Below are 12449 nucleotides of genomic sequence, written 5' to 3'. Positions count from 1 at the left end.
TATCATACATATATTTTTTTCACTTCAATGTATTTACTGTTAACAATTTTTAATTTTTAAAATAAATTATTGTGGGTAAACGGTAGGTATATTTTTGTGGGGTACATAAGATGTTCTGATATAGGCATGCAATGCATACCAATCACATCATGGAGAATAAGGAATCCATCCCCTCAAGCACTTATCCTTTGTGTTACAGTTCAATTGCACCTTTTTGTTATTTTTAAATGTACAATTAAGTTATTATTGATTATAGTAACCCTGTTGTGCTATCAAATGTAGACCTTATTCATTCTTTCTATGTTTTTGTACCCATTAACTATCCCCACATTCCCCTCCCGGTCCTCTGCTACTACCCTTCCCAGCTTCTGGCAACCACCCTTCTACTCTCTATGTCCATGAGTTCAATTGTTTTTATTTTTAGACCCCACAAATAAATTAGAACATGTGATGTTTGTCTCTCTGTGCCTGGCTCATTTCACTTAACATAATGATCTCCAGTTCCACCCATTTTGATATTTTTAATGACTAAATAATACTACATTGTCTATAGGTACAATATTTTCTTTATCCATTAATCTGTTGATGGACGCTTAAGTTGCTTCCAAATCTTGGCTATTGTGAACAGTGTTTCAACAAACATGGGAGTGCAGATACTTATTTCCTTTCTTTGGTTATATGCTCCACAGTGGGATTGTTGGATTCTCCAAAATGTTCTCCATAGTAGTTGTACTATTTTACATTCTCACCAACAGAGTGGGAGTCTTCCCTTTTCTCCACATCCTCACCAGCATTTGTTATTGGCTGACTTTTGGATAGAAGCCATTTTAATTGAGGTGAGATGATATCATATGGGAGTTTCAATGTACATTTCTCTGATAATCAATGATATTGAGCACATTTTCATATGCCTGTTTGCTACTTGTATGTCTCCTTTTGAGAAATGTCTATTAAAATTTTTTGCACATTTTTGATCAAATTAATATCTGTTATTCTACAGAATTGTTTGAGTTTATTATATATTCTGGTTACCAACACCTTGCCAGATAGGTAGTTTGCAAATATTTTCTCCTATTTTGTGGGTTGTAGCATCATTTTGTTGTTTCCTTAGCTGTGAAGAGGCTTTTAACTTAATCCCATTTGTCTATTTTTGCTTTGGTTGCCTGTGCTTGTGGGGTGTTGCTTAAGGAATTTTTTTTCCCAGATCAGTGCTCTGGAGAGTTTCCCCCAAGTTTTCTTGTAGTAGTTTCACAGGGTGCAGTCTTAGATTTAAGCCTTTAATCCATTTTGATTTGGTTTCTGTATATGGCAAGAAATGGGAGTCTAGTTTCATTCTTCTGCATATGGATATCCAGTTTTCCCAGCACCATTTATTGAAGAGACTGTCTTTTCCCCAGTATAAGTTCTTGACACCTTTGTTAAAAATGAGTTCACTGTAGGTGTGTGGATTTGTGTCCGGGTTCTCTATTCTGTTCCATTAATGTATGTGTCTTTTTTTATGCCAGTACCATAGTGTTTGGGTTACTATAGCTCTGCAGTATAATTTGAAGGAGGTAATATGATTCCTTTAGTTCTGTTCATTTTGCTTAGAAAAGCTTTGGTTATTCTGGGACTTTTGTGGTTCCATATAAATATTAGGATTCTTTATAATGTCATTGGTATTTGGACAGGAATTGCATTGAATGCACAGTATGCAACTTTTAAAAACATTGATTCTTCCAATACAAGAACATAAAATATCTTATTTTTTGTGTCCTCTTCAATTTTCTTTTGTGTTTTATAGTTTTCATTATATAGATATTTCACTTCATTGGTTATGGTAATTCCTAAATATTTAATCTTATGTGTGGTTATTATGAATAAAATTACTTTTATCATTTCCTTTTCAGATTGTTCAGTGTTGGCATATAGAAATGCTACTGATTTTTGTATGTTGATTTTGTATTCTTTAATTTTACTGAATTTATCAATTCTAATAGTTTTTGTTGAGGTTTAGGTTTCTGCAAGTATAAGATCATATCATCTAAAACAAAGAATTTGAATTCTTCCTTTCTAATTTGGATGCCCTTTTTTCCCCTCATTTTTGATTACTCTACTTAGGACTACCAGTACTATGTTGATAACAGTGGTGAAAGTCAGTATCCTTGTTGTGTTTCAGATCTTAAAAGAAAGAATTTGTTTTTCCCATTTTGTGTGATACTAGCTGTGGATCTGTCATATATGGCTTTAATTATGTCATGATATGTTACTTCTGTACCCAGTCACTTGAGGGTTTTTATCATGAAGGAATGTTGAATTTTATTAAATGCTTTTTCAGCATCAATTGAATTATCATGTGGTTTTCGTCCTTCCTTCTGTTGTTATAACATATCACTTTAATTTATTTGTGAATGTCAAATCATACTTGCATCACAGGGATAAATACCACTTGGTCATGATGAATGATCTTTTTAATGTATTGGTAAATTTGGTTTGCTAGTGTCTTGTTGAGGATTTTTGCATCAATATTCATCATTGATACTGGCCTGTATTTTTTAAGTTTTTTTTAAATTTTAAGTTCAGGGGTACATGTGCAGGTTTGTTGCATAGGTAATCTTGTGTCATGAGTGTTTGTTGTACAGATTATTTTGTCATACCTGTATTGAGTCTAGTACCTATTAGTTATTTTTCTTTATCCTTTCCCTCCTCCCACCCTCCACCCTCTGATAGGCCCCAGTGTGTGTTATTCCCTTACATGTGTCAATATGTTCTCATCATTTAGCTCCTCTTATAAGTGAGAACATGTACTATTTGATTTTAGAGTCCCGTGTTAGTTTGCTAAGAATGATAGCCTCCAGATCCACCCATGTCCCTGCAATGGACATGACCATTTTGTTTTTTATGGCTGCATAGTGTTCCATGGTATATATTTACCACTTTTTAAAAATCCAACCTACTGTTCATGGGCATTTAGGTTGATTCCATGTCTCTGCTACTGTGAATAGTGCTGCAAAGAACATAAGCATACATGTGTCTTTTTAATAGAACAATTTATATTCCTTTGAATATGTATCCACTAATGGGATTGATGGGTCAAATGGCATTTTTGTTTTTAGGTCATTGCGAAATTTCCACACTGTCTTCCACAATGGTTGAATGAATTTACACTCCTACAAACAGTGTATAAGCATTCCTTTTTCTCTGCAACCTCACCAGCATCTATTATTTTTTAAACTTTTAGTAATAGTGATACTGGATAAGAAGTCATCATCCAAATATATACCATCTTCAAGAGACTCACCTAACACATAAGGATTCACATAAGCTTAAGGTAAAGGGGTGGAGAAAGATATTCCTTGCAAATGGACACCAAAAGTGAGCAGAAGTAACTATTCTTATATCAGACAAAACAGACTTTAAAGAAAAAACAGTTAAAAAAGACAAAGCAGAACATTATATAATGATAAAAGTACTAGTCCAATAGGAAAATAACACAATCCTAAATATATATCCACCTGACACTGGTGCTCCCAAATTTTTAAAACAATTACTACTAGACCTAAGAAATGAGATAGATAGCAAAACAATAATAGTGAGGGAATTCAATACTCCACCAACAGCACTATACAGGTCATCAAGACAGAGAGTCAACAACAACAACAAAAAGTGTACTTAACCTATACCCTGGAACAAATGGACCCAACAGATATTTATAGAACATTCCACCCAATAACAGAAGAATATACATTCTATTCAATAACACATGGAACATTCTCCAAAGCAGACCATATGATAGGCGACAAAACAAGTATCAATAAGTTTAGGAAAATCAAACTTATATCAAGTACTCTCTCAGACCACAGTGGAATAAAATTGGGTATCAACTCCAAAAGAAACCACGTAAATACACGGAAATTAAATAATCTGTTCTTGAACGATCATTGGGTCAACAGTGAAATCAAGATGGAAATTTAAAGATTCTTTGGACTGAACAATAATAGTGACACAACTTATCAAAACCTCTGTACTGAGACCAGCAAGGTCATGGAAACCCCAACCCAATGGTGCTAGAAGAATTGAAGACAAAGACACAGAAATAGAGTGCAAAGTAGGAAGCAGGGGGCTGATAGCCTTCAGAGCTGAGAGCTACGAACAGAGTTTGACCCACATATTTATTGACAGTAAGCCAGTGATATGCATTGCTTCTATAAATTATAGATTAACTAAAAGCATTCATTACCAGAAACAAAGCATTTTTAGCAAGGAGTAGAGAAACAGGCTCTGGCTGATTATCTGCAGCAAAGACATGTTGTTAAGGCACAGCAGTTTTCCGCTCCAGGAGGGCCAGGTGTTCCTTGCCCTGCTCTGGTAAACCAACAACTTCTAGCAGTGTGTGTGATAGCCATCACGAGCATGTCACATTGCTGCATAAATCCGGTTTATGGCCAGTTTCTTTAAGGCCTGTTTATGACAGGCTTAGGGCTTGTTCCCAGCACCTCTGGGATAAAGCAAAAGCAATGCTAAGAGGAAAGTTCATAGCCTTAGATGCCTCCATCAGAAAGTCTGAAAGAGCACAAATAGACAATCTAAGGTCACACCTCAAGGAACTAGAGAAATAGGAACAATCCAAACCCAAACCCAGGAAAAGAAAAGAAATAACAAAGATCAGAACAGAACACTAAATGAAATTGAAACAAAAAACACAAAAGATAAATGAAACAAAAAGCTGGTTCTTTGAAACAATAAGCAGAATGGATAGACTACTAGTGAGATTAACCATGAAAAGAAGAGAGAAGATCCAAATAAGCTCAATTAGTATAGAAACTGGATATATTATAACTGATACGACAGAAATACAAAAGATCATTCAAGGCTACTATGAACACCATTATGCATACAAACTAGAAAACCTACAGGAAATGAATAAATTCGTGGAAACACACAACCCTCCTAGATTAAACCAGGAAGAACTAGAAACCCTGAAAAGACCAATAACAAGCAGTGAGATCGAAATGGAAATTTAAAAAAACTGCTAAGAAAATAAATTCCAGGACTAGATGCATTCACAGCTGAATTCTACCAGACATTCAAAGAAGAGTTGGTAAAAATCCTACTGAAACTATGCCAAAAGGTAGAGCAAAAGAGAATCCTCCCTAAACCATTCTATGAAGTCAGTATTACCCAAAAACCCGAGCCAGAATAAGACATAACAACAACAACAACAACAATAAACTACAGACCAATATCTCGGATGAACATAAATGCAAAAATCATCTACTAAATACTAGCTAACCGAATCCAACAGCATATCAAAAAGGCAATCCACCATGATCAAGTGGGTTTCATACCAATGACTCAGGGATTGTTTAACATAAAGAAGTCAATAAATGTGATACACCACATAAACAAAATTAAAAACAAAAATCATATGGTCATCTCAAAAGACACAGAAAAAGCATCTGACAAAATCCAGCATCGCTTTATGATTAAAGCCCTCAGCAAAATACCTTAAAGTAATAAAAGCCATTTATGACAAACACACAGACAACATTATACTGAACAGGAAAAAGCTGAAAGCATTCCCCCTGAGAACTGGAACAAGACTGGGGTGCCCAGTTTCACCACTTCTATTCAACAGAGTACTGAAGTCCTAACCAGAGAAGTCGGACAAGACAAAAAAATAAAGGGCATCCAAACTGAAAAGGAGAAAGTCAAACTGTCCCTGTTCACCAATGATATGATCGTATACTTAGAAAACCCTGAAGACTCATCTAAAAATCTTCTAGATCTGATAAATGAATTCAGTAAAGTTTCAGAATACAAAATCAATGTACACAAATCAGTAGCACTGCTATACACAAACTGTGACCAAGTTGAGAATCAAATCAAAACTCAACGTCTCTCACAATACTTGCAAAAAAAAAAAAAAAATGCTTAGGAATACACCTAACCAAAAAGATCTCTACCAAAAAAACCTACAAAACACAGTTGAAAGAAATCATAGATGACACAAACAAATGGGAACACACCTCATGTTCATGGATGGGTAGAATCAATGTTGTGAAAATGACCATACTGCCAAAAGCAAACTACAAATTCAATGCAATTCCCATCAAAATACTATCATCATTCTCCATAGAACTAGAAAAAAAAAATCCTAAAATGCAGAAGGAAACTACAAAGACCCCACATAGCCAAAACAGGACTAAGCAATAAGAACAAATCTGGAGGCATCACATTACCTGATTTTAAAGTATAAGGATAAAATTACTATAACAGCATGGTAGTGGCATAAAAATAGGCATGTAGTCCAATGGAACAGAATAGAGAACACAGAAATAAAGCCAAATACTTACAGCCAACTCATCTTTGACAGAGCAAACAAAAACATAATGTGGGGAAAGGAGACCCTACTCAAAAAATGATGCTGGGATAATTAGCAAGCCACGTGTAGAAGAATGAAACTGGATCTCTCACCTTATACAAAAATCAACAAAATGTGGATCAAAGACTCAACTCTAAGACCTGAAACCATAAAAATTCTAGAAGATAATCTCAGAAAACTCTTCTAGACATTGGATTAGGCAGAGAGTTCATAACCATGAACCCAAAAGCAAATGCAACAAAAACAAAGATAAATAGATGGGACTTAACCAAAAAACTTCTGCAGAGCAAAAGAAATAATCAACAGAGTAAACTGACAACCCAGAGAGTGGAAGAAAATCTTCACAATCTATATATACATATATATCTGACAAAGGACTAATATCCAGAATCTACAAGGATCTCAAATCAGCAAGAAAAAAAGAATAATCACATCAAAAAGTAGGCTAAGGACATGAATAGACAATTCTCAAAATATATATGTAAGTGGCCAATACGCGTATGAAAAAATGCTCAACATCACTATTAGGGAAATGCAAATCAAAACCACAATGTGATACAACCTTACTCTTGCAAGAATGGCCATAATTAAAAAATCAAAAAATAATAGATATTGGCATGGATGTGGTGAAAAGGGAATACTTTTACACTGCTGATGGGAATGTAAACTAATACAACCACTATGGAAAACAGTATGGAGATTCTTTGAAGTATTAAAAGTAGATCTACCATTTGATCCAGCAATCCTACTACTGGGTATCCACCCAGAGGAAAATAAGTCATTATATGAAAAAGATACTTGCACATACACATTTACGGCAGCACAATTCACGATTCCAAAAATACAGAACCAGCCCAAATGCTCACTGATCAACAAGTAAATAAAGAAAATGTGATGTGTATATATACAACATAGAATACTACCCAGCCATTAAAAGGAACAAAATAATAGCAATTTCAGCAAACTGGATGGAGTTGGAGACTATTATTCGAAATGAAATAACTCAGGAATGGAAAATCAAACATGGTATGTTACTTATAAGTGGGAGTTAAGCTATGAGGACACAAAGGCATAAGAATGATACAATAGGCCATTACTGCAGGAAAAGGTCCCGCAGAGCTGAGCAGTCAAGATGTGTGACTTCACCGAAGACCAGACTGCAGAGTTCAAGGAGGCCTTCCAGCTGTTTGACCGAACAGGTGATGGCAAGATCCTGTACAGCCAGTGTGGGGACGTGATGAGGGCCCTGGGCCAGAACCCTACCAACGCCGAGGTGCTCAAGGTCCTGGGGAACCCCAAGAGTGATGAGATGAATGTGAAGGTGCTGGACTTTGAGCACTTTCTGCCCATGCTGCAGACAGTGGCCAAGAACAAGGACCAGGGCACCTATGAGGATTATGTCGAAGGACTTCGGGTGTTTGACAAGGAAGGAAATGGCACCGTCATGGGTGCCGAAATCCGGCATGTTCTTGTCACACTGGGTGAGAAGATGACAGAGGAAGAAGTAGAGATGCTGGTGGCAGGGCACGAGGACAGCAATGGTTGTATCAACTATGAAGAGCTCGTCCGCATGGTGCTGAATGGCTGAGGACCCTCCCAGTCTCCTGACTCCGTGCCTTTCCCTGTGTGAATTTTGTATCTATCCTGAAGTTTCCCTAGGCTCTCTTTTCTCAGCACTTTTCCCATCTTGTCTCTCTTGGATGATGTTTGTCGTCAGCATTCACCAAATAAACTTGCTCTCTGGGCCCTCAAAAAAAAAAAGAATGATACAATAAACTTTGGGGACTCAGTCGGGAAGGGTAGAAGGAAGGTGAAGGATTAAAGACTACCCATTGAGTACAGTGTACACTGTTCAGATGGTGGGTGCATCAAAATCTCAGAAATTAGCACTAAAGAACTTATCTCTGTAACCAAATAATACCTTTTCCCCAAGAACTATTGAAATAATAATAAAAAATAATAATAGCCATTCTGACGGTTGTGACATGTTATCTCATTGTGGTTTTGATTTGCATTTCTCTAATAATCTGTGATGTTGAACTTTTTTTCATATTATCATTGGTTGCATGTATGTCTTATTTTGAAAAGTATTTGTTCATGCCATTTGCCCACTTTTTAATTGTTTAATAAATTTAAGTTCTTCATAGACTTTTGTCAGATGCATAGTATGAAAAATTTTCTATAATTCTATAGGTTGTATGCTCTTTCTCTTGATAGTTTCTTTTTCTGTGCAGAAGGTCTTTAGTTTAATAGGATCCCATTTGTCCATTTTTGATTTTGTTGCAATTACTCTTGATGTCTTCGTTTTGAAATATTTGCCCGTATCTATATGCAGAATGGTATTGCATAGACTGTCTTCCAGGGTTTTTATAGCTTTGATTTTACATTTAAGTCTCTAATCTATCTTGAGTTAATTTTTGTATATGGTGTAAGGGGTCAAGTTTAAATCTTCTGCATATGGCTAGCCAGTTATCCCAGCACCATTTATTAAATAAGGATTACTTTCCCCACTGCTTGTTTTTGTTAGGTTTGTCAAAGATCAGATAATTGCAGGTGTGGTCTTATTTCTGAGCTCTCTATTCTGTACCATGATCTATGTGTCTGTTCCTGTAATAGTACCATGCTGATTTGGTTACCGTATGCCTATAGTATAATTTGAAGTCAAGTAGCATGTCTTCAAGCTTTGTTCTTTTTGCTTAGGATTGCTTTGGCTATTTGCACTCCTTTTTGGTTCCATATGAATTTTGAAACAGTTTTTTCTCATTCTGTAAAGAATGTCAATGATAGTTTAATAGGAATAGCATTGATTCTATATTATTTTGGCACTATGGCCATTTTAACAATATCGATTCTTCCTATCTATTAGCATGAAATGTTTATCCATTTGTTTGTGTCATCTCTGACTTCTTTGAGCACTGTTTTGTAGTTCACCTTGTAGAGAGCTTTCATTTATATGATTGGCTGTATTCCTAGGTATTTTTTAATAGCAATTGTGAATGGGATTGCATTCCTAATTTGACTCTCGGCTTGACTGTAGTTGTTTTATAGGAATGCTAGTAAATTTTGCACATTGATTTTGTATTGTGAGACCTTGCTAAAATTTTTCAATTTTCTTATTTTCTTCACTGACTGACTGGTCATTCAGATCACAATGTTTAATTCCCATATATTTGTGTTTTGTTTTGTTTTTGAGACACAGTCTGACACTGTCACCCAGGCGGGAATGCAGTGGCACGATCTAAGTTCAATGCAACCTCCACCTCCCAGGTTCAAACGATTACCCCGTCTCAGCCTCTCGAGTATCTGGAACTACAGGCATGAGCCACCACGCCTGGTTAATTTTTGTATTTTTAGTAGAGATGGGGTTTCACCACGTTGGCCAGGCTGGTCTCGAACTCCTGACCTCAAGTGATCCATCTGCCTCGGCCTCCCAAAGTACTGGGATTATGGGTATGAGCCACTGTGCCCAGCTGAATTCCCATATATTTGTATAGTTTCCAGAATTCCTCTAATTGTTGATTTCTAGTTTTATTCCATTGTGGTTAGATATAGATATAGATATAGATATGTAAAAGATCTAGACATTTAAATCTATTAACATCAATGAAATAAATTGAGCACACAAATAAATAAATAAAAGATATCCCTTGCTCATGGTTGGGAAGAATTAATATATTAATATTGTTAAAATGTCTATACTACCCAAAGCAATCTACAAATTCAATAAAGTGTCTATCAATATTCCAATGGTATTTTTCTCAGAGAAAGAGAAAGCAATCCTAAAATTCACTTGGAATCGGCTGGGCATGGTGGCTCATGCCTGTAATCCCATCACTTTGGGAGGCCGAGGTGGGTGAATCACAAGGTCAGGAGTTCACGACCAGCCTGGCCAACATGGTGAAACCCTCTCTCTACCAAAGATACAAAAAATTAGCCGGGTGTGGTGGCACATGCCTGTAATCCCAGCTATTTGGGAGGCTGAGGCAAGAGAATCGCCTGAACCTGGAAGGCAGAGGTTGCAGTGAGCCGAGATCACACCAGCCTGGGCAACAGGGCAAGACTCTTAAAAAAAAAAAAAAAATTCATTTGGAACCACACAAAAGACTCTGATTATTTAAAGCAATCTCCTGCAAGAGAAATTAAGTTGGAGTAATCAGTTTCTGATTTCAAATGGTATTACAAAGTAATAGTAATCAAACAACATAGTCGTGACATAAAACCAAGTACACAGACCAATGGAATAGAATATAGAGCTCAGAAATAAACGCATGCATATGCAGCCAACTATTCTTTCACCAAGTCGCCACATATGGGGAAAGGATAGTCTCTTCAATAAATGGTGGTAGGAAAATGGGATACCACATACAAAAGAATGGAATTGGACCTTACCTTAAACTATACATAAACTCGAAATCAATTCAAGACATAAACATAAAACCTGAAACTGTAAAAATCCTACAAGAAAACATGGAGCGGGGAAAGCTTCTTGACATTGGTCTTCACAATGATTTTTTTGGATAGGACACCAAAAGTATAGGTAACAAAAGCAAAAATAAACAAGTGGGACCACATCAAACTAAAAAGTTTTTGCACAGCATGAAAATAATCAATGAAATAACAGAATGAGAAAAAAACTTGCAAATCATATACCTGGTAAGGGGTTACTATCTAATATACATAAGGAAACTCAATTTAATGGCAAGCAAACTAATAACCCAATTCAAAAAATGGATAAAGAACCTGAATAGACATTTTTTCAAAGACATACAAATGGCCAACAGCTGTATGAAAAGATGCCCAACATCATTAATCATAAGGGTAATGCAAATTAAAATGACCATGAGGTATCTTCTTCTGCCTATTAAGATGGCTATCATCAAAAAGATAGAAGATAACAACTGTTAGGTTGTGCAGAAAAGGGAACCCTTGTGCACTGCTGGTGGGAATTTAAAATGGTGCAGCCACTGTGGAAAACAGTATGGATGTTGCTCACAAAATTAAAAATAGAACTACTATATGATCCAGCACTCCCGCTTCTGGGTATATGTCAAAAAGAAATGAAATTACATCTAGAAGAGATATCTGAACTCTCATGGTCAAGGCAGCATTACTTAAAATAGCCAAGATATGTAAAACACGTGTGTTCTTCATTAGCATAAAGTAAATGAGAGCTATATAGAGAGACACACATAAATACACATTTGAATATTATTCAGCCTTAAGAAGAAAAGAAATCCTGCCATTTGAGACAAGGTGAATGAAACTTAAGGTCATTGTGTGAAATGAAATAAGCCGGTCACAGAAGGACAAATGCTGCATGATTCCATTCATATGAACTTTCTAAAATAGTCATACTCATGGAAGCAGAAAGTAGAATGCTGGTTGCCAGAGGCTGGTGGCAGGCAGAAGTGGAATGTTTTTCAATGGGTAAAAAAATCTCAGTTATGCAAGATGAAAAAGTTCTAGATATCTGCTGTATAACATTGAGCTTATACTCAACAATACTGTATCACACACTTAAAAATTTGTTAGGAGAATTTATCTCATGTTATCTATTTTTTATCATAATAAAAATCTATCAACTATGACTGTTGCTATTTATGCCATGAATACAAGGCTAGTATATGTGTTAATGGTGTTACCAGTGGGTCTTTGTTCTTAGAGCTCCTGAGATGGTGGTGGCAGGCTGCTCCCAAGATGGTGGCGGGCTGCTCCCAAGAAGGGGGCAAGCCTTTTGTTCTCTGACCTGGTGTTCTTGGCCTCACAGATTCCAAAGAATGGAACCTCGGGCCATAAGGTGAGTGTTATAGCTCTATTAGAAGCCATGGGTCAAAGGGAATTTTTCCAGTTTTTGCCCATTCAGTATGATATTGGCTGTGGGTTTGTCATAAATAGCTCTTATGCCCTCTCTCACCACTCCTATTCAACATAGTGTTGGAAGTTCTGGCTAGGGCAATCAGGCAAGAGAAAGAAATCAAGGGTAATCAGTTAGGAAAAGAAGAAGTCAAATTGTCCCTCTTTGCAGATGACATGATTATATATTTAGAAAACCCCGTTGTCTCAGCCCAAAATCTCCTTAAGCTGA

At 36.3% G+C, this 12449-nt stretch overlaps 1 protein-coding gene across 1 annotated transcript; it reads left to right on the top strand.

The window, feature by feature from the left end:
• The first annotated feature begins 7457 nt into the window (after positions 1-7457).
• On the top strand, positions 7458-8114 carry LOC112615034 (myosin light polypeptide 6). The gene has a single exon (XM_025371679.1). The coding sequence runs from the start codon at positions 7497-7499 to the stop codon at positions 7950-7952; it is 456 nt and encodes a 151-aa protein (XP_025227464.1). The 5' UTR covers positions 7458-7496; the 3' UTR covers positions 7953-8114.
• Positions 8115-12449: the final 4335 nt, after the last annotated feature.

The sequence above is a fragment of the Theropithecus gelada genome, chromosome X (genome assembly GCF_003255815.1).
Source record: "Theropithecus gelada isolate Dixy chromosome X, Tgel_1.0, whole genome shotgun sequence".
In the NCBI taxonomy this organism is placed as follows: Eukaryota; Metazoa; Chordata; class Mammalia; order Primates; family Cercopithecidae; genus Theropithecus; species Theropithecus gelada.
The sequence above is the reverse complement of the archived record's forward strand: the minus strand, read 5'-3'. Positions and strand labels throughout refer to the sequence as shown.